Source organism: Tenrec ecaudatus, chromosome 11, assembly GCF_050624435.1.
Source record: "Tenrec ecaudatus isolate mTenEca1 chromosome 11, mTenEca1.hap1, whole genome shotgun sequence".
NCBI lineage: Eukaryota > Metazoa > Chordata > Mammalia > Afrosoricida > Tenrecidae > Tenrec > Tenrec ecaudatus.
In genome coordinates, this window is record NC_134540.1 from 2,771,565 (window position 1) to 2,799,038 (window position 27,474).

A 27,474-nucleotide genomic window follows, 5' to 3' on the forward strand; every position below is an offset into this window, starting at 1 on the left:
GCTGCCACGTGGACTCAAACCACTGACCTTCTGGTTGGCAGCTGATTGCGCGACAGGGAGTGAGGTGGGGGTGGTGGGCTCTTTTTATCGTCACCTCGATTGGACCTTAAACGTCACTCTGAGCTGCCACTGAGCTGGTGCTGACGCACAGTGACCCCACAGGACAGAGGAGACCCGCCCCTGTGGGTTCCTTTCTGGGAGCAGACAGCCTCTTCTGTGACCCTTGGAGCGGCTGGGTAGTTTCGAACCACTGACCCCGCAGTGAGCAGTCGAACTCACACCCCACTCCGCCCCAGGGTTGCTGGACCTGAACACAGCGGCTGGCAGTCTGCTGATCGAGGGCAGCAATGTTAAGTCACAGACCCTGGACCGGCGGCACCTAAGTGTCTGCCCTGACCCCGAACACACCGGGTGCTGGCAAAGTTGAGCAAAACCAAACGAGTGAGGCCGGCAGGCGACAACCAAGGCCTTAGGGGATGGCTTTCAGGGTTTAGAACACTGCCTCCACCTACTTACATTCTGCCCACGCGGGGAAGTCAGGGAGCTGCCCCGGGCGGGGTGGGTTCGTGCCCTGGGCAGTCTGCTGGGGGAAGGCCCCAGGGGGCGGCCACTTACGAGGTCTGTGTGCTCCAGGAGCTGGGCCTCCTCCTCTGAGGACGCGTCCGAGTCCTCGCGGCCCTGCTTGTTGAGGCTGGCGCTGCTCCCCGAGAGCTGGCACCCCTCCAGCAGCTGCAGGTCACACTTGTCCAGGCTGTCCAGGGACCGTCGGCGCACGCCCCAGTTGAAGTTGTCCACGCTCTCGCCCTGCAACCACCACACAGCCGCTGCTGGGTTGCCACGTCCAGCCCTCCCTCGGGCCCAGCTCCCCACACTGACCCCGGCCCCACAGCCATACCAGGCCCTTGGGGACCCCTGGACCCCAGGAACTGACTGCACAATGGGAGGGGGGGCGGCTTCACTGCAGCCGTCGACTCAGTGGGACGCCCAGTGAGCCTGTCCTGGAGGACAGGGGACAACTGCCCCCAGCACATCCAGGGCTCGCTGCCTCTCGGTCACCGAGCTCCTGGGTGGCCGTCACATGAACCCCAACACCCACTGTGCAGCAGTGGGTTCTAAGGCCCTGGCTGCTGGAGGGCAGACTGGGGGGTTTCTGAGGTTGCTATCTCTACGGACAGTGAGGGCCACATCATTCTCCCCCAGGCTGGGTGGTGGGTTAGAACTGCTGACCTTTTGGGGAGCAACCACATGCTTACTACCCAGGGTGCCCCCAGGCCTCCTCCAGATAAGAATAGGAAAAACATACTACTTTCAGGTCCACGGCCCATTCGGTTTGTCTAGAATCCCCACAGAGAACTCCTCCCCCTACCCCGTGGGCTTCAGTGGCTGCCTCACTTTTCTCCCTCAGAACCACTGGAGGATTTGAACTGCTGACCTTTCAGTGAGCAGCCCAGAGCTTAACCCACTGAGCCACCAGGAAAACCCAGGTGGGAAGAACAATACACGTTTCTCTAGCACGGACTTTGGTCAACTCTATAAATGATCTGTTTTTTTTAGTACACACACCCCGCCCCTTCAATCTGTAAGAAACACATCGTTGATGTTTCAACACGAGTTGGGAGGGGGCCCCGTTCCTGGTGCAGAGTTGGGAGGGGAGCATGAAACCCCTCAGAAATGAGGCCAACAGGGGGCTTGCAGAGAGAGAGGCAGGGGTTAGAGACGCACAGGCCCACTGGTCAGCGCAGGCCGCTCATGCACCCAGCCAAGGCCCGCACAGCTCTCAGTCCCTTGGGCTTGAGGTTCAACCCCACATCAACTTCACACACTCACTGCTACCGAGTGGACGCCAACTCACAGCGCCCCCTCGGGCAGGGCGGAGCTACCCCCGGGGGCTTCCCGGACTGCCACTCTTTCTCTTGATGGGGGAGCAGACAGCAGCTTCCTCCCCGGGAGCGGCTGGTGGGTTTGAGTTGAGTTAGTACTGCGGAGCCACCTGGATTCCTTCATGGCAGAGTCAACAAACAACAACAAACAACAGACTCACGCACATGGACTGGACTCAGACAGGGAGAACTGCCTCTCTGGGTTTCCTAGCCCGTCAGTCTCTCCAGCGGCGGACCGCCTCGTCTTTCTCTACAGACCAGCCGCTCCATGGAGCCGGCTCCCTCTCCGGGGAAGGGAGTGTCTGGCTCTGACCTGAGTACTGATGACTTACGCTCTCCATTTAACTGAGAGCTGGGCTTGTGAGGATTGCGGTCCGCTCGAAATACACGGGGGCTTCCATAAGTCTGTGGGAGAGTGGGTTCAAAGATCATGGCGTTTCCCCCACAGAGTTCTTCCAAACTCACTGCCATCGAGTCGATGCCGACTCACAGCGACTCTACAGGACAGGGCAGGACTGAGCCCGTGGGCTCCCCAGACTGGGACTCTTTAGGGGAGTAGAAAGCCTCGTCTTTTTCTGAAGAAGCAGCTAGTGATTTCAAGTGCTGGGGTTAAGTCGGAGATGGCAACAATGCAGTGTGATCCGGAGTTCCAGCCACACAGAAATTCCCTGCGGGCTGACCCTAGTTATGAACCCCGTCTTACTTGTAAAAAGGGGGTCTGGTTGGGATGGGCAGTTGGACCAGAGGTGGGGAACCTTCTTTCTGCCCTGGGCAGATTGGGTATTGATCATTGGCGGACCACACCAGCCAAACAGTGAATGTGCTCACCCCTAACGTGATGGCTGGGATAGCTTCCCTCTGGCGAGGCAGGTCACGGGAGTTGCTAGTGCTGATTTCTCTGGCCTTCTACGGCCCTCGGACTGGACAGTCCCCACTCTGATTTAGACAGTCGTCACCGGGTGCCCGGAGGAGAAAAGGGCTCCCGGAGGAGGCATACGTGGTCTTTGCAGACACGCAGCTCATCGATTTTATTTTTAACAGACTCCATCACGAGCCACCTGGGGGCGCAGCTTGCTGCCTGCTTGGGAAAGCCGTGCTGCCCCTGGGCCACCTGCTCAAGTGCCACCCACCTCCCCTCCAGAGACGCAGTCACGTAGCCCCCAGGAGGGGGTGAGCAGCGAGCGAGGGGCCTGGCTCAGGGCTCTCGTATTTGCACACCGAGCACAGCCAGCGCACTGACACACACACACGTGCCGGGAGCGGAGGAGGCCCGCAAACACAAGCAAGTATGGCGTTACACATCCTGCCACAGCACGACACGTGGCCGAGCGAATCTGAAGGAGAAGCGGCGGCATCTTACCTGAAGTTCCTGGGGACAGGCCGCGGGGATGCACAGAAAAACAAACGAGAGGTCGGTTTACAAGGCTGACCCCACCGACGCCCACGCCTTACCTTAGCTCCCTCCCTCCGTCCTCAGAGACCCAGACCCCAGTGGAGGCACCCAGAACAGTGTCCAACAACTAACTGCCAGTGTCCTGGGGAGCCGCTCCTGGGCGGCCAGTCGCCACCACCAGCTCTCTGAAAGAGCTCTCGACACCTCGACACCTTTTTATTTTTATTTTTCGGAAAGTCTAAATATCTGCTTGGGAGGGGAACTGTTGCCATGCCCAGGGATAATGAGTGAGGCCATCCGCCGGGGGTGGTGCGGGCGGGGGAAAGGGTGTCGCCACCTGACACAGGGCTCACCGAGCTCAGTGCACTCATGGTGGCTGGCGATGTGTTTGCCCAAAGGGTAGTGGAGGGCAGAGCCATGGCCGATCGACCTCACGTGACCCGGCAGAACTGCCCGGGAGGGTTTCTGAGGCCATGTGTGTTTCCGGGGCGGAGGGCCCTCCTCTCTCCCTCGGAGTGGCCAGGGGGGCTTGAACCATCCGCCTCTCGGTTCCAGGCAGAACGCTTTCCCACTCTACCACCGGGCCTCCTGATGAAGGGCTGAGACACCACCCAAGGGACTGCCATTCTCGGCTGCTGCTGACCCTTCCCCAGAGAGATCACGAGGGCCTGCTTGTGAGCGGAGTGCGAGGGGGCTTTGACAAGTTCTGGGCAAAGCCCACCGGATTTCTCTTTAAAGAACTTTCCCTGCATCCTTTCGACACACCCCCAGACAAGGGGCGTGAGGCCAGCGGGCGGGCTGCGAGCCCCCACAGGCTCAGTGTTTTTGGGTGGGGATCTATGTCCCCCCCATTTCACAAGGCCCCCAGCAGGTGCTCTTATTCCACCCTCAGCCACATGCTGATGTTTCAGAAGCAGAGTGCCAGGCCTTTCTTCAAGGCGCATCTGTGCAGACTCAACCCTCCGACCTCTCGGCTAGCGGCAAGCTGGACTGCATCCTGTCCATACGACCGCGTCCACTCTGAATCAGAGTGGCCCTGTCGGGGTCTCCGAGGCTGTCCGTCTTTACGGGAGCTGACAGCCTCACCTCTCTCCCCCGGGGCGGGTGGTGGGTTTGAAGTGTGTGAGCCTCTACTGCCAGGGTTCTTCTGTCTTAGGAACAGAGAACGCTTGGGGACACATGACCTGATGTGCTGAGTAATACCAGGGCCAGGCTCCCTCCGTGCGGTGAAAAGATGGAGTCTTCCCTGAGGGGCCTCCCCGGAAAGGCCTGGCGGTCTACTTCCAGAAGAACAGCCATTGACAACTCTCGTGAACACAGTCCTACTCTGGCACCCTCGCGGTTGTCAGGGCCTGGAGCCGATTCAAAGGCACCCGGTCTGCTCGTTCCATCTCACTTCTCACTGCCAAAGGGTCGATTCTGACCGACAGCAACCCGACAGGACACGGTCAAACTGCCCCTGTGGCTGTCGGAGTCCAGACCTCTTTACGGGAGTAGAAAGCGGCTGGTGGGTTTGAACGGCCATGAGACCAGGGCTCCTCTCTGTCCTTACTGAGCTCAAATGGTGGTGAGGGGTGGGGTGGGCGGGTGGCCCTCCTCCCTACCCCATTCCCCAAGGACGTGGCTCACCACTGGGAGCCTCCCTCTCAGGACCCAGAGTCAAACAAGAGCTCTGCTTGGACTTGCTGAGACTTGCATTTTGCTGCTCCAGGTGTCTGGGGGGCTGGCTGCTGACCCCGGGGCAGGAGCTCACGTGCCTCTCTCTACTTAAAGCACCCCAGTCCCATCAGAGGCCGTGCCAGAGGTGGGGGAGACCCGGGCTCTGGGTTCCTGTCCAAGCACGCATGCAGATGCAGCTCCGGGGCCTTGGGGGTAGGAGCAGCTGCCTGGTCACAACCACCAAATGCCTCCCGTTGTTGTTTTCCGGGGACCCGACCAACAGGCTCCAACTTGAACATTCTTGTGAAACTTCTAAGTTTACCTCTGGGAGACACACACACACACACACACACACACACACACACACACACACACGGACTTGGAGCGGTCATTCTAAGGACCGTCCCACCGTGCCACTGGGACAGTCTGGCAGCTGGGCCTGTGAGTCTGGGCAGGAAGGGCGTGGTACCTCCTGCCAGCACCACCCTGCTGCACTTGGGCTCAGCGGGTTTCCAAATAGGGCAGGAAGCTTTCCCACGCTCGCAGGCCCCCACCAGAGACCCCCTCCTTAGCAGGGTGGGAGGGGGACGTGGGCAGGGTGGCCGTGCTCGGCCGCTGGGAGAGACTACGCTACCTCGCCATCCTCCAGCTCCACGTCCAGGAAGTCGAAGTCCCTGAAGACACGGAACTGCTGCTCACTGTTGGTGTCCTCCATGTTCTCCGGCTCCCTGGCACCGTCCTCGGAGGACACCAGGCTGGCCTGGTGCTCCGGCAGGTCCGAGTCCCCGCAGGACGAGAAGATGACCTGCGCGGGTGGGCCAGAGGCTCGGCTCAGCGTTGGGCTGCTCGGGTGCTTGCTGGCCCTGGGTGCCGGCCCCAGCACACACCTCATTCCTCACGGGTGTATTTTTAGCATGCTCTTCTCTTATTTGTGTTGGACAGGTGCCTTCAGACTCAGAGCCCGCCCGCCCGCCCGGCAACAGAGCGTGGCCCGCGTGGCCGCGGGAAGATGCCTGGGGACGGGGCTGTCTGGGGGGTGGGGGTGAGGGGCTCCCAGATTAAGTGTCGGGCTGTGTGTGTGTGTGTGTCTCCGTGAGTGTATGTCTATTTGTGGTTGTGAGTGTAGGTCTGTGGGTGTTTGGGGGTATAAGTATGGGGTGTGTGAGTGTGTGGTTGTGAGTGTATCTGTGAGTGTGTGTGTGGATGCGCGCGTGGGTATGTACATTGGTAAGTGGGTTTGTGAGTGTGTGTAGGAAACACTGATGCATGCCTTCATGTACACACACACGCACACACATGGTCTGTGCCAAGGGGGTGAATGCGGTCCAAGCACACTCGCAATGCCCTCCGGGAGTTCCTCTAACAGGACACCCACACAAAGGCTCGTGCGGAATGAGCTGTCAGCGCCAGCACGGTTAACCCCTTCAGAGGCAGCCCAGGCACTGGGTGCAGAGTAAGAGAAAGGTCGGGCTGTCCCAAGACCTGGGTTGGGGTGATGGCTTCACAGTATGGTAGGTAAGCTTACTAAAATACCTAGGTTTTGCAGCACAGAATTTGCGCCTCAATAAAACATTTTTTTTAAAAAAGGAGAGGAGAGGTCATTAAGCAGTAGCCAGTGTGGCTTCCAGGGCGTCTGACTCAAACAACGATACAATTTACAAACGGACTCTGCCCGCCCAAGCAGCCACAGCAGTACCGCCACCTGCTCCCCGTGAAACCCCGAGATCATGTTCTGAGAGGGGCGCTGCGGTGCACTGCACTCTTTCTCGCGGTCCATTCGAACCGAGCATCTTGGAAACCTGAAGTCACAAAAGGACCCGCAGCTTTGTCACCCAGCCTGGGCGGAGCATGTGGATGGTGTTGCTAGGTGCTGCCCAGTGGGTTCCGGCTCCCGGCGACCCCCGTGCAGGAGAGAAGGAAACACGGCCCGCTCAGAGCCATGCTCACAATCGTTTCCGTGCTTGAGCCCAGCCATGGCCACAGCCAGGGCGTCCGTCCATCGCCTTGAGGACCTTCCTCTTTCCTGCTGCCCCTCCGCTTTACCAAGCACGATGCCCTTCTGCAGGGACTGGCCTCTCTTGACAACACGCCCCAAGTCTGTGAGACCAAGTCTCCCTGTCCTTCCCTCCTAGGAGCACTCTGGCTCATACTTCTTCCAAGGCACATCTGTTTGTCCTCTTGCAGTCCACGGTTCTTCCGATGTTCTTCCCCAGCACCATGGCTCTTCTTCGGTGTTAATGCTCAGCTTCCACGGACCCATGGCTTGGGCGAGGTGCAGCATCTGTACTTTTCAACACTCTACAGAGGGCTTGGGCAGCGATGTGCCCAGTGCGATGTCCACTGCTTCTTCCATGAGCGTTGATTGTGGATCCACAGGCAAGAAATCCTTGACGACTTCAACCTTTCATCCCTTAGCAGGATGACACCTACTGTCCATTGTGAGGAGTTTGGTCTTCCTCACATCTGAGTTGTCATCCGTCCTGAAGGCTGCAGTGCATGGCACCTGTCTGCTGCTGTCCAGTCGACTCAAACTCCTCCTGAACCTACAGACCAGAGCAGAACGGCCCTTGTGGGCTTCGGTGCCCGTGGTAGTTACAACATCTGGTGTCCAGTTGGGACTTGAGAGGATTACGAGTGAAGGGGTGGAGTCTAGAATGTCCACCGGGTCATAGCCAATGAGGCCTCTGTGTGGGTGTGGCCTTCTCCTGAGGATTCTGGGAACTCCTGTATTTCCTCCTTGGAGGAGGGAGACACACACTCTCTCTGCTCACTCCCTTGGAGATACCCTACAGCCTGGGAGGTGGAGAAGCCACATGGACCGACCCTCATGCAATCAGACCTCTGGAGCTGGAGAAGCCGCGTCGAGACACCTGCCAGGGCTGAGACGCTTATAATGCCACTGATTCACAAGACTTCCCACTCACTGGCCTGTGATCCTCCTGCATTCAGCATTATTGTATGTATTTTGTGAGTCTTCAGAGGACTTTATAGTTGATATCAGACATATGAGGTAATATTGGACTTAGGGACTTGATCTGGACTGGGCTGGGATGTTTTCTCAATATCCAACTGCTCTTGTATATAAACCTCTTTCTTATTCACAGTTGAGTGTCTATGAATTTGCTTTTCTAGTGTGCCCAGATTCACATAGTGCCTGTCATTTTGATGGAAACAGACTGCCTCACTGTTCTCCAGAGGAGCGGCTGGTGGATTTGAACTGCTGATCTTGGGGCTAGGAGCCCAACACAGAGTTTTACACAGAGACTGCAAATGAGGAGATTAAAACAAAACCAAAACCAAATCTGAACTGACTGAAAAAACCCGACTCATGGCAACCCTACAGGAAAGTAGAATTGTTCTGCTGAGTCTTCTTTCGTTCGCCCACTGCCTCCTTTAAAAATCCACGCTATTGTGCTTTAGGGGAAAGCTTACATAGGAAATTAGTTTCCATAATCAAACTGTTCCTGGACATTGGTTTCAATCCCCACAATGTGCCGCAGCCTCCCGAGGCTTCCTCCTGGGGGTTCCCTGTTTCTTCAATCTCCATATTAGTCTTCCTCATAGGCACGGTTGATCAGGATCGCAGCGTAACAAGAGTGGGTCACCATTTGTAAGAACGGGAATGCGACAATGGAATGTGTCCCTCCCTGTCGTCTCCTCATTGGTTTTGGGTCAACATCATCCCGCTGCTTCCTGGGAGCTCCGTGTTCTGAGGAGCATGCTCGTCTGGGGCACTGTTGTTGCTTTATAGCCCATTGTCTGACAGATCGTTGCACACAAAGGTGGCTTGGAACAGTGTCCTCCATTTCAAGGTCTCAAGGGTCCCTCTAGCCTCTTCCCGAGAGCTTCCCCTGTGGTCTCTTGGTAGCGGTAGCTGGCACCATCTAGTTCCTCTGGTCTCTGGTTGGAGGAGATTGTGGTTCTTTGGACTAATTACTTCCTTGAGTACTTATTTTTCTTCATTCTCTCGCTCCAGGTAGGAAGAGCTCAATAGTTGCTTCTTAGGTGGCTGCTCACAATCGTTTCCCACCCTGGACACTGCTCAGCAGGCTAGGCTGTAGGACATTGTCTTTGTGGTTGTTGCTAGGTGCCCTCGAATCAGTTCCGACTCACAGTGACCCTCTGGACAACAGAGGAAACACTGCCTGCTTCTGCGCCTCCCTCACAATTGTTCTTATATTTGAGTCCATTGTTATGGCTCCTGTGTCCATCCGTCCTCCATGTCTGTCCATCCATCTTCCGTGTCTGTTCATCTATTCCTCCATGTCTATCTGTCCTCCTTGTCTGTCCATCCATCCTCCATGTCTGTCCATCTGTCTGCCATGTCTGTCCATCCGTCCGCCATGACTGTCCACCCGTCCTCCATGTCTGTCCATCTGTCATCCATGTCTGTTCATCTAATCCTTCATGTCTATCTATCCTCCATGTCTGTTCATCCGTCTTCCATGTGTGTCTGTCCGTCCTCCATGTCTGTCCATCCAGCATCCATATCTGTCCATCCATCCTCCGTGTCTGTTCATCTATTCCTCCATGTCTATCCTCCATGTCTGTTCATCTGTCCTCCATGTCTGTCCATCCGCCCTCCATGTCTGTTCATCTAATCCTTCCTGTCTATCTATTCCTCCATGTCTGCCCATCCGTCCTCCATGTCTGTCCATCCATCCTCCATGTCTGTCCATCCGTCATCCATGTCTGTCCATCTACTCCTCCATGTCTGTTTATCCATCCTCCGTGTCTGTCCATCATCTTCCCGTGATGGGCACTTGGATTCCTCCCCCCAGCCCACTATCATTTTGTCCCTGTGAGCGATGCTGTGGTGATCATGGTGTGCACTTATTGATTCCTGGCAGGGCTCTGGTGTCTTTAGGGGACATCCTTCGGAATGAACTGCTGGGCCGGATGGCATTTCTCCTTCTAGCTTCTTGAGGAAGGTAACGCCCCATTTCCTGTAGTGGGTGCACCATCCTGCTGGCCCGGAGGTTGTCCAGTGTGCAAGGGTGCCGGTCTGCCCAGAGCCCCGCCAGCACCTGCTCTACTCTGCTTCCCCTTGGTTCTCTCTACACCACGAGCATCTCCTCAGGGTTTGCACTTCAGCGTCTTCTTCGGTGAAGTGTCTGCTGATGTCCTTTGCTTCACAGGGTTTCTGGGTCACTATCATCACGGGAGCAGATTGCTAGGTCTTTGAACCCCCAACCTTCTGGACAGCAGCTGAGTGCTTGACCACTCTGCACGCAGGGCTCCTTGAACCCCCTGGTCTCTCAACTGGACACCAAGAGACGAGAGACTGACACTCCCACGGAGGCTGCTGCTCATCTTTCGGCAGAGGCACAAGGCGTACCGTCCAGCTGGAAGGGTCGCAGCAGAGGGCGGACAGGCCAGGGCTGGGGAGCGCGGCCAGAGCCATGACGATCCATTTGGCTCCTCACTGGCCATGGTTGCCTCCAGCCTGCTTCTGTCCTCGGTGGGCTGGGAGACTCTGCCTGCCCCTGCCTCCTCATGCCCTCTGCTTCGTCAACACCACCACAGATGCAGCAACCAACCTACAGCGGGCACTACCTGAGAGGCGAGCTTCCTCATGGGCCAATCGCCTGACAGCGGGCACTACAGTGGGAGGCAGAGCTTCCCTATCGGCTCCCAGCGCTGCTAAACACCATGGGCTCCTGTTTTCTTCTCAGAGAAAGAGTGACAGGGGCCTCCCCAGCCTCCCCCCTGTTTTTGTCCTGTTGTACATCCATTGTCCAGGATCAAGTGCAGGGCAACCCGGGCATACACTCAGCCAGGGTCATGGACATCACTCATCCGTGGTCCCTGATTCACGTGAGAGGGACACGTACAGTGCGTGGAGCATGAGCGACCACGAGGGGCACTGCGCACACAGGGCGTCAGGGCTGGACTCGAAGCTCCAGGTCCCGAACCTGAGGCGAGATGGACGACAAGGCCCCCCAGCCCCCCAGACAGTGCTCCTCAGGGAAACTCACGGACGGGTTTTTGCTTAATCCGACTTCCTGTCCACACAGGGAGAGGACATGCACCAGCTTCTCTTTCGTCCTCTTCTGAAAGGGGAACACAGGCAGGTGTGAGTCACGGGGTTCGGGACCAGGACACCCCCTCCCCTCTGAAGTCACGTCCCCGGCATGGATGTCCCACGTGGTGGCTCGGCATTGAGGGAGAAGCAGCCTCCTGCCCCCCGGCAGCAGACGAGCCCTTTAAAGCGCTTCACGCCGAGTGCGTGTCACAGTGATAAACAGTGGGCACTCAAGACTGGGGCGCAGAAGCCAGGACCTCAGGATCAACCATCTAAGGTGACTGTTTTTTGAAGGGGGCTTACAACCTCTCCAACAAGACTCACAGGAGACGAGGTCATGGGAAAAAAATCCCATGACCTTCCAATTCCCGTGGTCTGTGAACTTTCTGAAGCCCCCTCCGACTTCTGTTGGACGGGCTCTCTCTCCCTTGCTCTCCACCAAACCAAACCAAACCAAACTAAACCAAACCAAACCCACCGCAGTGCCGGGCCTGCCACAACTTGTGCCATCCAGGAGGACCCGAGAGAGTGGCCTCACGAGGTCTGTAAGGCCGTCAGTCTTCACAGAAGCTGACTGCCGCAGCCTCTGCTTCCTGAGCGACTGCTGGGCTCTCACTTAACAGCCAGCACTTAACCGCCATGCCACCAGGGTCAATAGCAATCCCTAGGTTCTTCAGAGGGACGTGTGGGTGCCAAGACCACGCCCCACAGGGGTGGGGACAGCCCTGTCTCGGTACACAGTGCTGTTGTCATTGCCCTGCTGAGCTGGCATCCGGGCCCCCAGCCATGCCCACGACTGAGGGTGGATCAGACCACTGGAACCCAGAGGACTGTCAGTGGCCGGTTTTTAGGAGGAGCCCTTCAGCCTTTCTTCCTAGACCGTCCTTCTCAGCCTGGAAGCTCTGCTGAAACCAGCGGCCTCCAGAAGCAGATAGTGCACATGAGCTGCCCTGGCCGGGAACTGAACTGGGTTCTCTTGTGTGGAAGGCGGGGATTCCACCTCTGGGCTCAGTAAGCACACAGAAGAACCAATGCACTGCCATTACACAGTCATCTGCAAATCTTTCCCGGAGCAGTCAGCCCTGCCTTTCTCCCTAATCACCGACCTTGTGTCTAGCAGTCCAACTCTTAGTGGACAGGGTCAAAGTTCCAAACAGCTCAGCACCATTGAGTTGGTCTTGCCTCACAGCAGTCCCACAGGACAGAGTGGAACCGCCCCTGCGGGTTTCTGAGGCTGTACATCGGAGCAGAAAGCCTCGTCTTTCTCCCCTGGTGCAGCTGCAGGAATCAAACTGCTGACTTTGGGGTTTGTAGCCCAACTCGTAGCCCACTGCACGCCCAGGACTCTCCGCCTCAAATCCTTCCCCAGGAGTTTCCCTGGAGCCTGGGACCCTGTACCTGAGAATGCTGAGGCCTCTTCCAGCTCACGGGGACCAGGATGTTGGAGTTGGATCCTGACGAGGTGGAGGACGTGCTCCGGGGCACGGCCATGGCCCTAGGCTTCCCATCCCGGCCGGAGGAAGCCTGCAGCTCATTGTAGCGCCGGCCGATGATGGGGGTCTGGAGGAGAGAGGACACAGAGCACATGACCTTTGGACCCCTTCAAGGCTCTGTGCTGTCGGCAGCCACTCAACCCCGATGTACCCAGGGCACCTTCAAGGTGCCATTTGGGTGGAAGCCGACACAGCTAACACCACCCCATTCCAACAAGGTCTACGCATACAGCTCGGTGACGTGGGTCCTGTTCTTCCCGAGGGGCTTCAGTCCTCGACGTCTCCTGCCATCTTGAACTCTCTGCCCCCCTCCCACCCCAGCTCTGCCCCCACCCTCCATTCGCCTTGTCAAGTTGATCTCAGGGCGACACTTCTTCCAACGAGCAAGGTGCTCAGAGTGGACGTGCTCAGCTAACGGAACACCAGCTGGCTTTGGGTTTCAAAGATGACTTTTGGGGGGTCATTTTGGCTCAAGGTGAAAGATGATGATCTCACAGCAATCCCTTCAGCTCATCCATTGTCAGTGGTGCCAGAAGTCTGGGTTCCATTGAGAATTTTCTACTCTGTTCCCCATGTGGCTCCCCCACCCCACCCGCTGGATCAGGATTCTGCTGCAGAATCTTCGATCCAAGCAACAATTGCTGTTGCTTTTGATTAAACAAACAACCATCAGAGGAGCTCAGTGCCACCAGCGGGCTCATTGTCCCGATCATCGACGCTCGCTCTGATGACGTTTGCGGCTCCAGCCTCTCAGGAGGCCGGAAACAAACCTCACTGCCTGTTCTCCAGTAGGCGTTGGAAATCGCCGAGCAGCACCCAGAGCACAGTGCTCGGTGGACCCGGGGCTGAGAGAGCCTTGGGAGCAAAGCATTCTCCTGCCTTCATCTGAAAGGATTAAGGATCAGCAGTGCCTGTCAGGAGCACTGGTTAAGTGCTAGGCTGCTAACCAAAGGGCCAGCGGTTCAAACCCACCAGCCTCTCTGCGGAGAAAGCAGTGATACCCTGCTCTGTTAAGCTCTGCCCCGCCCTGTAGAGTCGCCCCGAGTCAGAGCTGCTAGGCAGCAAGGGGATTGGGTTCTAGGACCAGCTGCTGCCTTCTGGCCGAGTCTGACTCTTGGGTGGAATGGGATGCCGCAGGCTCTCAGGGGCTGACTTCTTGGAAGATCACCAGGACTTTCTTCCAGGGCACCTCTGGGTAGAGCTGAGATCTCTCCTCTTTCAGTTCCAGCCCAGCCATTAACCGTTCACACTACTCCCAAAGCAGACACTGCTGCCCCCCTCAAACCTGTTCCTCTGGCTGCTGACTCCAGTCTCCAAGGGGAACAGCCCCACCTGTGGGGTTCCCAGGTTGTAACCCCAGCAAGCAGCCCGACACGTAACCCACTACTTGATCCCCCAGGGACTCTGGCCTAGGCCTCAGGAGCAGTGTAAAAGCCTGGGAAAGGAGCGAGGCTTTGCTGGCTCCAGACACTTGCTTGTAGCCTTTGTCCCTGCCCATTCTCGCCCAAGCACGCCCCCCCCACTCCCCCACCCGAGACCATCCAGACGCCAGTCGCGCACCTCTGAGATGTCGAAGCGGAAGTGCAAGGTTTTGCCGGGCAGCTCCTTGGAGGCGCTGGCCCACACCCGGTGGAGGTCTGGCTTGGAAAGGTCGCCGTGCTGGTGAGAAGGCAGGACGAGGCTGGCCGACCGGGAGACCACCAGCTTCAGGATGCTCAGCGCCTCTCTCCAGTGGACGCTCTGGGGAGACAGCCCGAGGGGAACAGAGCTTAGGCTTAACGGCATTGGCCCCTGGGTCTCCTTCGAGCAGCCAGGAAATTCCCCCATCAATGGGAGCACGTGCTACGACCACTGAGCCACACACCACAGAGCAGCACGTGGGAGACACCAAACCCCACGCACGCCGTCCAGTCGACCCACTCACAGTGAGCCTACAGGACGGGCCGCCGTGGGGCAGCTGCCAGACCAGTTAGGGAATGGAAAGCCGTGTATACAGCAGGTTTGTAAAAGGACCCGCCTTGTGTGTGAAGCCAGCGAAGTTTCCAATTATGAGGTACCATTTGGCCGATGAGGCGCTTCCTTGATTTGGAAAGAAAACAAAACAAGGCCCTGCATTTGATGCGGCCTCCTAATTGCCTCTGAGCGAAGGCCCCACTGGGTCTCTCTCTCTCTCTCTCTCTCTCTCTCTCTCTCTCTCTCTCTCTCTCTCTCTCTCTCTCTCTCTCTCAGCTGACAGAACCCACGGTTCTCTCTGCCCATCAGGCACTTTTCAGTTTGGGGCATTAGTGGAAATTCCTGAAACATGCAGCTCTCTCCCCACATGCTCCCCAGTGCTCTGTTTCCATCTGTCTTTCTTTGCTAGGCCTTCCTGCCAACTGAGCATTCAGCTCACGGCCCCCGAGGCGATCCTGAGTCCCTGTGACCTCACAGAGTGGGAAGACCTGCCCTGGTGGGCCTCTGAGGTGTCTAAGTCTGTACCGGAGCAGAAAACCTCATCTTCCTCCCGTGGGGTGCCTGGTGGGCTCAAACGGCTGACCCTGTGGGCAGCAGCCCCATGCCATGCCACCAGGGCTCCCCCCTGGGCAAAGTCTGCTCCTTCCATCTTATGTGGCTGACGGTTCTGAGGAGCGAGGGCCTCCGGGGGTACAGTTCCCCTCATCGGCCTGTCTGCTGTGTGGCTGAGAGCTGCCCTCTCAGGCTTCCATGATGGTAAAACCCATGCAGGCGGCACCTTATCTTTCTCCCTAGGGGCGGCTGGTGGTTTGAACCTCCAGCCTGAATGTCAGCAGGCTGAAGTTGGGCCCACTGTGCCGCCAAGACGCCTTGCCGAGGCGGCTGTGTCCGGTCATTTAACCGCTTGTCTAGGTCTTTTGCAGGCACAGCGAACATCTGCAGCCAGCGGACTGTACGTGAAGGAGACGCCCCTGGAAAACGTGGGTGGGCCTTACCTAATCAGTGGAAGACCTGAAGCACAAACCAACTACGGGTGTCCCTCAGGGGAGACACTGCCTCCAGACTGCAATGTAAACCCTGGCCCTCTGGGCTGTGGATGCCAATGCCCTAACCCCACCCACCCCCATGCCGGCCCACCTGCAGTGGCCCACCTGGCTGCGAGGATGCACAGGTGAATACTGGCCTGTTCTGCGTGCGAAGGTCCCCTCTGTCCAGAGACACGCAGGTTTGGGAGGGGAGCCTCCGGCTGCTCACCTGCACGTACTTCTCGATGGTCTTCAGAACCTCCACGTTCAGCTGCTTCCCAGGGATGGAGGACAGGTCCACGTAGCTGAGCAGGCTGTAGATGACCTGCAGCAGGGACTGCTGCATGCTGGGGAGGCCCTTCTCCAGCAGCTGTGGCCGGCGGGAGGGGAGGGGCACGAGACACAGGACCAACAAGCTGACCCCAGGCCCAGGCATGGAAGACCTGGGTCTTTGAGGCCTTTATGGTCCCAGTCTCCCTATGCTGCGACCGTTGGGTGTCGTGGAGTGGAGTCCAAGGCACGTGACTAAGGAGAATTCCCCGCAGGGTCTCCCAGGCCATGGTGTTTATGGGAGCAGAGTGCCAGGACTTCCTCCCATCCCTCCGCATGGCTGGTGCTTTTGAACTGCCCACCTTTCGGTTGGCAGCCGAGTGCTTAATCACTGTGCCACTGGGTCTCTGTACTTCCTCAGGCAGAAAAATAAAATCTGAACTGCTGAAGAAATGAAGCTATGGTCCAATGCCATGTGGGCAGGTAGGTCTGACTATATCAACACAAAACCTGTGTTTCGAGACACAACAAAATAAGCCTGAAGCCCACACCACGCTCACTGCCATCGAGTCGATTCAGACTCCTGACGACCCGGCAGGATGGGCTAGAAATGCCCCTGTGGGCTTCTGAGGCTGGAACTCTTTATGGGAGTAGGAGCCTGTCTCCTCCTGCCGAGCAGCTGGCCGGTTGGAGCTACTGACCGAGTGGTTGGCAGCTCAGCTTCTGTAACCTACAGCATCACCAGCAGCTCCCAAGGCTAAATGGGTGTTAATTATGATGGTAAACAACGCCCCCCCCCCTAAAAACAAAACAACTCAAACCAACAGCAATAACAAAATAAAAACCAAACTCCTGCCAGCAATGCAGACGCTGGACTCCAGGCGCACAGACCCACCATTTACGTAAATTGCATGCAAAATGTCCTGTGGTCAACAGAGAAATGACATTTTAAGGAAATTAAAGAGGAGCGGAGAACATTAACCAACACAGGAAGGACATTTGTCGGCTATCTACGAGATGATGCCAATCTTGATGTGAATGTGTGTTACCTGCCCAAAAAGCAAAACCCAATTGCCTTCTAGTCAAATCCCCACGCATCGCAGGCCTAGAGGAGAGCGAACTGCCCCTGTGGGTGTGTAAGGCTGTCGTCTCTATGCCAGGCGACTGCCTCCTCTCTCCCTCAGTGCAGCGGGCAGGTGTAGAGAATGACTTCATTTCAAGGCCAAATGCTTAACCGCTGCGCCCCTGGGGCGGGCTCCTTCCCAGACGAGCTTACCTCTGCCAGGTAGGTCACCATGCTCAAGGTGATGTCAGCATACGCTTCGTGGAGGTAGCGACAGACCACGCTGACCCACGTGGCACAGTCCCGCGTGTAGCTGTGCGTTTTGTACAGTGTCATCACGTGCGCGAGATTCGAAAGCTTGGGGTTCTTCTCCTCCAGGCAAACCTTGTGAGAAGAGAGCATCCCTTAGGGATCACAGAGCTGGGCGCAGCACAAGGCGAGCCTGGGCCGATGGGAGCGTCCGTCCCTCTGTTTTCAGGGGTCAGAGCACCGCTCCCACCAGTCACCTCCACCTGCGTCCGCATCACGGGACCCAAGACGACCCTTGGGATCAGCAGCCCCGTCGTGTGAGGCTGAGCCACTACGCATGGCCCCTTGGGGTGGAGTTCACAGGGGAACGGGCGTCCCCTAAGCGAAGCGGGCCTCAACCTGTCCCGGAGCTCCGTGGACAGCTGCGGACCAGGTCTCTCTCTGGGCCACTTGTCTGGGTCTCAGTAGAGTGCCTCCACAGACAAAAGCTTCAGTTGAGAGTGGCTGCCGAGGGGATCTTCCAGCCACTTCAGGTCAAGGAAGAGACGTCAGCTTAGGAGGCGGTGGTGACTCTTTCGGGGGACTCTGAAGGGATACGAGTGATCGACTTCTTGAAGGACACAAGAGGCGCATGGGAACTTATTAGGAAGCAGAGGTCTCTAGTTAAAATGTGGAAAACAGCATCCGTCAGACACAGTCCAGGAACAGTGCACTGAGGATGCCCCCTCCCCATCACACCAACACACACGCCCCTTCTCTGAGGGTAGCAAGGGCTGTCCTACGAGAATTCTGTTGGGAGACGTCACCCCTTCTCTCTCTATCTGGATCTTGCCTCTTCAGACTTGTTCTCATCCCTCAAACTCAAAGAGTGTTTAAGAGGAGCAGGACTGGAGTATGTGGAGGATGCCCTTGTTGCCTTTTTGGCGAAACTCCACCTTCAGAAGTATACAGACCACCCTGGAGCCCCAGTTGAGCCCTGGCAGCTCCACATTTTGGTATTTTTGTTTAGTAACATTTTCAGTGATTGTGTAGCAATCATTTTTTAAAATATTAAATCATTTTATTGGAGGCACTTACAGATATTATAACAATCCATAAATCAATTATATCAAGCAAACTTGTACATATGTTGCCATCATTTTCAAAACATTATCTTTCTACCTGAGCTCTTTGATACCAGCTCCTCTTTTTCCCTTCCCTACCCACTCTACCACCCTTGTGAACCCTTAATAAATTATATATCTATATATATCTTACACTGATAGCTGTATCCCTTCACCCACTTTCCTACCTATTATTTATCCCCCTCCAGGGGGGTTATACGTCCATCATTGCTATCAGCTCCCCCTTACTCCCTCCCTGAACCCTCATGGAATTGCTAATCCCATTACTGTTTCTGAGGGGTTTATTTGTCCTGGATTCTGTGTATCAACAGCTCTTACTTGTACCAATGTACATGCTCTGGTTTAGCAGGATTTGTAGGGTCCAACTGGGGTCATGATAGTGGGAGGGCATTAAAGAACCTGAGGAATATTATGTGTTTGTCAGCGCTATGCTGCACCCTGAATGAATTTCCTTTCTGTGTGTCCTTTCTGTGAGGGATGTCCAATTACCAACAGATGGCCTTTGGGTCTCCACTCTGACCCCTCTCCTTCACATTGATACAATTGTTTGTTTCTGGTCTTCTGATACTCGATCCTGTCGACACCTCAGGCATGTCTGTGTGTGTGTAGCCATCAATTTAGACTTACTCTTGTACATTACCACTGATAAGTGAAAGCCCACTGCCATCTAGTTGGTTCCGACTCATGGGGCAGAGTAAAGCTGTCCCACAGGGTTCCCGTGGCCATAATTTTTGTGGGAGCAGGCTGTCAGGTGCCTCTCCCCTGGTGAGTTTCATCTGTCCACCTTTCGATCTGTAGTCAAAGGTTCAGACAGCGAGCCACTACTGCTATCAGTTATTATTTCCAGAATTTTGTGGAAACAGTAACTCTCACTGGGCCAAGGTACTTCCAGTGAGCCCCGAGCCTTCCTGGAGGCCAGTGTTGACCCATCTGTGGGCGGAGCTGTGATCCTTACCTGAGCGATCCTCTCTGCCACGTCCTTACAGAACTGGTTGGGATTCTCAAAGTGCTGGATCAGCTGGGGCAGGAGACACAAGACGTTCAGCGGAAACCCTGGAGGAGAAAAGACAAGAGAGAGTGGAGGTGTGTGGAGACAGCAGTGGTGATTCTGAGGCGACAGCCTGGGGGGCTCTGGGGAGCAGTTGGCAGAGCTGACGGTTTGAAGCACTCTAACACGGTCCACTGGCAATCCCAGGGAAAAGACACATTCATGATGCAGCCAGTTATAGAGGCAGCAGTGAGGTAGATTTCCACTCTAGAATCTCCCCTCCTCTCCGCCCTACAGAGCCTGGTGGCACGAGAGCTAGGACAGTGTTGGAGAATTGATATACCCTTGAGGTAGGATGGGAAAGGTGTATTATTGTGGCAAACTGGGGGGAAACTGTTGCGGTGGGCAGGGTATCCTATGAAACCACAGTCGAGAAGAAGGCACGGGTCAGATCACTCACTGCAAGGCTGCTGGTAGGAACGTTCCCAGGGACTCCTTGGGAGAAAGACCCAACGCTCTGTGTCCATAAGGATTAAACCCGAAGTCAATTTGGAGAGACAATAACTAGATGAATAGTTGCTTCAGATGACGGCAAGGGCAGTTGGGAGGTGGGGAGCTAATAAGGAGGTACCCAAATGAAGAAAATGTTCTTCAATGGATTGTGGCCCCACAATTCTTTTTAGTCTATTCAGACCATGAAATGGCACAGGGCACGAATATCTGTCAATAAAACTGTGATTAAAAAAAACAACCAGAAGACGCCTGAACCCAATGCTGTCGGGTCAATTCTGACCCACAGGCCATGGTACCGAACATCTAGTTTTCTGGTTTGGCTTGATTTACAGCAACAAGCAGCAGACTTTTCCAAGAGAAAAAGGAAGTCAAAGAAAATAGAGTTTGGGTCTAAGAAGTAAGAGAGGAAGTATCTGGCTACCAGTTCTCTTACTGACACGGTTAGGTTCCAACGATGCGGTCGTTATGTGAAAATGGCTGTTATATGGAAATGGAGGATGGTCATGTCTGATCACAACATGGATGATGACCGTCCCCATAACTGCCAAACGACATCATGATGTATTGCCAGACCACTGAGATGGATGGCCTGGCCAAGTTGACACATGGCCACCACAGCCAGTGAACTCTGGCCTCATGCCTTGGTGCTTATTACTGCCGAGTGTGTGACAGTTTTGCACATTAACAATTCACGTAGCCATTGTGCAAGCAGTCAGAGATTGGATGTATTACCCCTTCTTCAAATGAAAAATGTCAGATAAGACAGCGAGGAGTAGGTATACCAGGTCCAGGAATGCACAAACAGCACCTGCAATTGGATCTGGAAAGTGTTAAGAAATAACTAACGTTTTCATGTGACTGATGCTCTCTTCTGTGCTTGCTTTAAAATACATCCTGTGATCTGAATAATGATCATTTGTATTACATAGAATTTTAAAAGGAAAAACAAAAGACCCCATTTCCAAGGCCATAGGTATAAGCACACTTATTTAAAAAGCAGCATTGTTGCTGGGGGCTGTTGAGTTGATTCCAACCCATAGTGATCCTATAGGACACAATGGAACTACCCCTCTGGGTTTGCTAAGCTGTAATCATCATAGGAGGAGTTGGCCAATATTATTTTCTCCCATGGAGCCGCTGGGTGGGCTTGAACTGCTGACCATTTGGTTAGCAGCTGAGAGCTTTACCACTGTGCTACCAGGGCTCCAGGTGAAAAATAGCAGGTCCACATTGGCTCATCACACCGAATAGGAACAGGACTACCAGCAGACATGTGAGGGAGCAGACGCCATGGGCTTTACCAATAGCCTGGGATGCGTCCACCATGGGCACTTTGGACACAGGGGTCAGCAGACTGAAGAGTTGCAGGGTCAGGTCTGTGGTGGTGAGGGATGTGAACCCCTTCAGCAGCAGCTGCTGAAGCCCCGAGAAGTCAGCCCACTGGAGCTGTGCCTGGAGTTTCTCGAGTTTTTCTCGGGTCTCTATCTTCTCCAGGGGCATGTGAACCAGTAGCCTGCTCAGGAGCCGTAGGGCCATCAGGTACTCAAACTCAAAGTCAGACTCCATCAAGGCCACCGTGACCCAGAAGATGGTGGCCAGCAGGTTGGTTGGGTGGTTGACGTGGGATGGGTCAGTCAGGCTGTCCTTTAAGGAGGATGAGCTCCTGGTCTTTGAGGAGAGGCCTTGCTGGGTGCACGCCTGGATTCGGTCCAGCGTGGCGCTTCGGGGTGGGTCTGAAGAGCGGTCCACGACACCAAACTTCTTGGGGACAGAGAAGCTCCTCTGGTGGCGGCTGCGCTCGGCGGTGGTTGGGTTACCGCTGGCTGTTCCGGGGTTCACGTTGAGCTGTCCGGTGCTCTTCCTGCTTGCTGTCAGCTTCGTGCTGGAGCTCAGGTCTGGCGACGAAGAGCTGGGTATAAAAATAAACACGCCCGTGAGAATGTCCACATGCTCCAGTGAAGAGCCGAGGGGCAGCAAGGCGGGGAACTATGCTGTGGAGACAGTGACCTTCAGGACTCATTTCCTGCTCTGTATACTTAAACCGAAAGCTAGGGGTACCAGAGTGACACAAACCAACCAGAAGCATAACCCAGCATGGCTTGAGCTTACTTGAAGTCTAGAGAGACTCTTGGTTGGCCTCAACATGGACTGGTGTTTCATTGACCTTTGTTTGATTTTAGGGTAGAGATAACGCTGGTGACAGAGTGGGGTAAGTGTTGGGCTGTTAGCCGCAAAGTCTATGGTATGAACCCACCAGCCGCTCTGAGGGAGACAGATGAGGCTGTAAAGATCTATAGCCTTGAAACCCCTACACAGGGTTGTGATGGGCTGGCGCTGACTTGACAGAAGTGGGATGTGGGCTTTGGTTTAATAAAAAAACAAATCCTAAAAATAAATAAATAAAAAATCCTTTCCTGATGGGATTGATATCAATGGTCACAGTTTGTGAATGGGTTGGCATGGAGGGCAGCAATGGGAACAATGTCACCTGGAAGGAAGCCAGGAAACACCGGGGTCAAAGAAAGTTGATTTCAAATTTCTAAACATGCATGAAAGTGATTTCTGACGCTCATCTCACGCGGAAAAGATAAAGAGTTATTTTCCAACATTCTTGAGATACATATCTCTTGTATATACTTGAGGATAAGCCGACCCGACAAATATCAGCCAAGGCACCTAATTTTACCACAAAAAACTGCATTAAAAGAGTGCTGAAAAACTCGGTGTATACATGTATATATATGGTGTACATATGTTTTCATGTTGGATAAACCTTAGATTTAGGTAGGTCTATTTGAAGGGGCTTTCAAAAGTTAGGGGAAACCTCCATGATCATTTCTTTTCATTCCTCCACCCACTTCTGAAACCCTCTCGCATGTGTGGTATCAGCAATCACATCATAACTGACACCAATCAACAGCGGCACCCAGACCTGCTGCCATGGTGTTGATGCCAACTCACAGTGACCCTGCAGGGCAGAGCAGAACTGCCCAGAGGGCTCTAAGCCTGTAAATCTTTATGGGAACAGTGGCAATTACATAATCTGGTGTCAATTTGGGATTTAGGGGATTAAGAGTGAAGGGGTGGAGTCTAGTCTGTCAATCGGGTCATAGCCAATGAGGCCTCTGTGTGGGCATGGCCTTCTCCTGAGGATTCTGGGAACTCCTGGATTTTCCGCCTTGGAGTCGGAGACACCCTCTCTCTATGCTGACTCCCCAAGAGATGCTCTACTGTCAAGACACATGGCACTATGCTTGTTGACAGACTCCATGCCCTGGGAGCTGGAGGAGTCACGTGGAGACCTCTGCCAGCACTGAGATGCTTCCACCACCACCGGATCCACAAGACTTTCCACCCACTGGCCTGTGATCTTTCTGTATTTGGCGTCATTGCATGTGTTTCCTGAGTCTGAAGAGGACTTTATAGACTAGTATCAGACATATGGGCTAATATTGGACTGATGGACTTGATCTGGGATGGTTTCTCAATATTCAGTTGCTCTTGTCTATAAAGCTCTTTTCTATACACATATGCGTGTCTATGAATTTGTTTCTCTAGTCCACCCAGAGTAACACAGGAGCTGACAGCCTCTTCTTTCTTCTGTGCCCAGTGCTTCACCCTGCATTGATATGACCTACTTCATAAGAAGTTCAACAAGCTGAGAGTGGAACCAGATCCAATGGGAAGGGTTCAACCTTACGGGTGATGAGTGGAGTCAGCACACTAAATAGGGGACTGAGAGTGATCTGAAACACCGTCCGGAGGAAAACCCAAACCGGACCAAAGGTCTCAAGGTCAGAAGTCCTTCCAGGTCAGCATCCACCTTAACTCTTTTGATGGGTGGTGCTTGGATGAGTTTGCTACATATGCATTTAAGAAAAAGATAAGGAAGATTTCATTTTAGTGTCTGGTTGCCAGTAGCACAAATAGAGTAATCATTACAGAACACCTGGAAAAACAGTATTCAAAGACATCAGGAAGAAAATGAGACCTCACTAGTACATGTGTTCTCTAGAGACAGCATGTTGCTCTCCAGCTTCCTGACATTTAAAAACTTGCCTTATCCATCCATCCATTCATCAGCCATCCTTCTCACTGGCATCGAGTCAGTTTCCACTCACAGAGACATTACAGGACAGAGTAGAACAGCCCCTATTGGCTTTCAAGGCTGTGAATCTTCACAGGAGCAGGAAGCCTCATCTTTCTCCCTTGGAGGGGCTGCTGGGTTTGAACTGATAACTTTGTAGTTAGCAGCGCAACCTGAACCAAGTACTCCACCACAGCAACACACACACACACACACACACACACACGTAGATACAAACATACGTGGAGTATATATTTATAGTGTCTCTGAGTTGTAGCTTGTGATTTTGTTTGACTTCAGAAATTATCACATCTCTTTCTCATGTTCCAAGCAGTCTTCACACCTAGCCATGTTCTTGGGCCCCGGCCCTGAGCCCAGCCATCTCCCAGGACTTGGTCTGGTCAGTGTGGTTAAAAGGCCATCGCCTGGGTCCTCACCGAGACAACACCGTCAGGAGACCGTTGTCCTTCAGGCAGTCAGACAGGTTCTCCACGGCCGCTTCCAAGGTCAGGAGTGCTTCCATTACATAGCCCTGCCAAACACAAGAAGCCAGCTCCCGTCAGCGCTGCTCACTCCTGTGGGAGTGCCCGGGGCTGCCAACCACAAGGTCAGGGGTTCGAACCCACCATCCGCTCTACGGAGAACACTGTGGCCGTCTGGGAGCCCTGGGGAGTTCTTCTACCCTGTCCCATAGGGTCGCCATTAGTCGGAATTGACTCGGTGGCAGTGAGTTTGGTGTGGGTTTTGCTAACTCCTGTGAGCTTCCTGAAGACCAAACCAATAAACCCGATTTGACCCTAATGGCACTAATGTCCCGGGAAAGGAGGCAGCCATTGCCACCTTCCCTGATCTGACAGGCATCTCTGAGAGAGATCTCTACGCATACAAGGGCAGCTGGCCGAGGGGCTGGCAGAAGGGCCTGCAAGATTTACTTCCCTCTGTCTGAGCTCCTCAGAGCTCGTGGTCCAGAGGGAGGGGAAGAGGCTGAAGGTGGCCAGCATGGCCCCTTGCTGAAGGGAGTGGTGAGCCTTTGAAAGACGGTGTGGATGGTCCGGAAAGCTGTGATTAGGGGGGTGTCCTCTCTAACAGCATCCCCCAGTCACGAGGAAGCAGGAACCTTTCTCATGGCAGAGAAGGGCTGGGTTTGATTCCCACAGCTCACGGAGAGCTCCTTGGCTTTCCACCTGCTCAGCTCCCCGCTCTTTGGGCTCTGCCTCCCACAGGACATTCTCACGGCAGCTGCGCTCCCTCAGCACTCCTCCCTTGGAAGGCTGAGCAGAGACCGTGGTGGCACTTGCTGGTGACAAGGGACACCGTGCTACAGCATCCTAGGCTGGAGCCGCAAACCCAAACAATGCAAGGTGGACCACCTTATCGCCAAAATAAAAGTCCAAGAATCCCAATGTCAGAGCATCACGCCAGAGGATGTCCAGCGGTCATCTCGAGCAATCCTCCTTGGCAGGGTTTCGTCAACATGGAAGACAGCCTCTCAAAAAGCCAGCTCTATTTAGACTCAACAGGATGGACTGGCACCATCCATCTGCCACAGCGGGCTCAGGCACGGGCAATTTTGCGAGGATGGTGCAGGACCGGGCCGTGTTCTCTTCTGCTGTGCAGGGGCATCGCTAAGGGTAGGGACCGACTCAATGGCACATAACAACAACAATAACAGCAACAACATACACACCCCTTAGAATCATCATCGGGGATCCAAAGGGCAGCATGGGCCTGGACAAAGGTCAGAGGATCCAGAGTGGAAACAGAAACATAGGGAGGGAGGGGAATGAGGGCGGATGTCCCGAGGGGATGGCAGTCTTGGCATGACACGAAATGCGTGTGACCCCACTGACTGGAACATGGATCTGTGCTGTAACCCAACCCACCAACCCACAGGCCCCAGCTAGACATGGGGAGCAGTAAGGACACTCAGCAAACGTCCTCTGCGAGATGGAATGGTCAGCAAATGCTGAATCAGAGCCGAGGCGGGCGGGCGGGGGACTAGAGGAGCAGAGAGCGAAGGGCCAGAGGGGACACAGCAAGCGTGTGCATGCCGAGAACACCACCTATGTGCAGGTTGGTGTTGACAGACACCCGGGAGCCCCGTCAGCCTCCACCCCAAACACAGTAAAACATCATCTTAAAAACAACAACCACCTCTGAGAACCATGGGAAGTCAGCAGCTGTACCGTCCAAATGGCTGGGGTTCCATGAGGAATGTGGGGGGGGGGGGTGGACTGCGCGAGTACCTGGATCTCGTCCCCGTGTTCGCCGATCACCTCCACCAATCTCGAGAGCAGGTCGGACAGGGCGTGGGCCGACAGCGGTTGCTTCAGGGCCCGAAAGATCTGGAAGGAGCGGCCGGCATAGTGCCGGGACGAACTGGCCAGCGCCGTCTGTAAGGCCACCTCGCTGAGGTGCTGCTCCAGGTGGAAACCTGGGTCGAGAGGGGCCAGAGAGACCAGGTCACTCCCCAAACTCCAGCCGGCACCATCAAGTCACCGGCACGCGTGGATCTGACCGAGGGGTCAGAGAGCCGTGTGCTGGAAGCACAGACTCAGAATGCCATCATCGTAAGAAACAGAACCAAGTGACACATCTTGTGGATGTCTCTGAACCATTCCAGAGGAGCCCTGGTGGCAGCGTGGTGACACGTGGCCTGTGAAATGCAAGATCGGCAGTTCCAGTCCACCAGGCGCTTCTCAGGAGGAAGGCGAGGCCGCCTGCTTCCCTAGAGAGTCCCAGTCCTGGGCACCCACAGGAGCAGCTCTACTCTGTCCTCCTGGACCGCTCTGAGTTGGGATGAACCCGGCAGCAGTGAGTGGATGGAGGAGTGAACTGCTCATCAGGAGCCTTGGTGGCAGAGTGGTGACCAGGTGGTCTGTTAATCACAAGGCCAGCAATTCGAACTCACCAGCGGCTCTTGGGAGAAAGGCAAGGCTTTCTGCTCCTGTCAAGATGTACAGTCTTGGAAACCACAGGGGCAGGTTTCTACTGTCCTACAGGATCACTGTTAATGGGAACTGGCTCTATGGCCGTGAGGATGCTCGTTTGTCTGTTTGGAACCTTCGATAAGCTCTGCTGACGTCATGAGTTATGAACACATTGGGCAACTAAGTACACGGTCAGCAGTTCAAACCCACCAGCCACTCCGCAGGGGAAAAGATGAGGCTGTCTGCTCCTGTAAACACCTGCAGCCTTGGCTTTCCCACAAGGGAGCCACACTGTCCTAAGGACGAGTCTGAATGGACACTGTGGCAGCGGGTTTTGGGCAGGGCTGTCTACGTCTACCCGACGCTGGAGTGTAAACACGTGGCTGCGCACGGCTGAGGCGTGGGCTAGGCTTTGTGCTCGTCCAACAGCATGGAGGTGGCTTCTGTCACCAGAAAGCCATTGGGTCCAAGGTTACTGGTTGGAATCACCACTGGCTCCGTGGGAGGGAGATGGAGGCCGTCCATAAAAATGACAGCCTTGGGAACGGTAGGGGGCAGTTCCACTCTGTCCTGTAGGGTCGCCGGGAGTTGGCTCTGATTCAATGGCAGCAGGTTTGGTATCTGGGGTACACGCAGGGAACAGCTTTGGTGGCACAGTAGTTGAAGCGCTTGGCTGTGAACTTCAAGTTTGGTCCACAGCTGCAAGGGAGAATGAGCCCCTCTCCTACCCCCACCCCCACCCCACTGGAGACCTGCTCCCAGAGAGACGACAGCTTGGGCCACCTTTGGAGGCTGCTTCCCTCGGTCACATGGTGCCACTGC

The 27,474-nt window shown here is 55.0% G+C and overlaps 1 protein-coding gene across 4 annotated transcripts in view; it reads right to left on the reverse strand.

The window, feature by feature from the left end:
- The window catches only part of FRY (FRY microtubule binding protein), a 247,779-nt gene that overhangs the window by 23,586 nt on the left and 196,719 nt on the right, over positions 1–27,474 (reverse strand). For all 4 annotated transcript variants that reach the window (XM_075562770.1, XM_075562769.1, XM_075562768.1 and 1 more), the window contains exons 42-52: positions 25,969–26,156; positions 24,160–24,254; positions 20,937–21,544; positions 19,090–19,187; positions 16,975–17,145; positions 15,658–15,798; positions 14,011–14,190; positions 12,356–12,517; positions 10,911–10,985; positions 5,567–5,737; positions 616–804 (exon numbers count right to left, since the gene is read on the reverse strand). In XM_075562770.1, the coding sequence (XP_075418885.1) occupies positions 616–804; positions 5,567–5,737; positions 10,911–10,985; positions 12,356–12,517; positions 14,011–14,190; positions 15,658–15,798; positions 16,975–17,145; positions 19,090–19,187; positions 20,937–21,544; positions 24,160–24,254; positions 25,969–26,156 (2,078 nt within the window). The remainder of the gene's footprint in view (positions 1–615; positions 805–5,566; positions 5,738–10,910; positions 10,986–12,355; positions 12,518–14,010; positions 14,191–15,657; positions 15,799–16,974; positions 17,146–19,089; positions 19,188–20,936; positions 21,545–24,159; positions 24,255–25,968; positions 26,157–27,474) is intronic.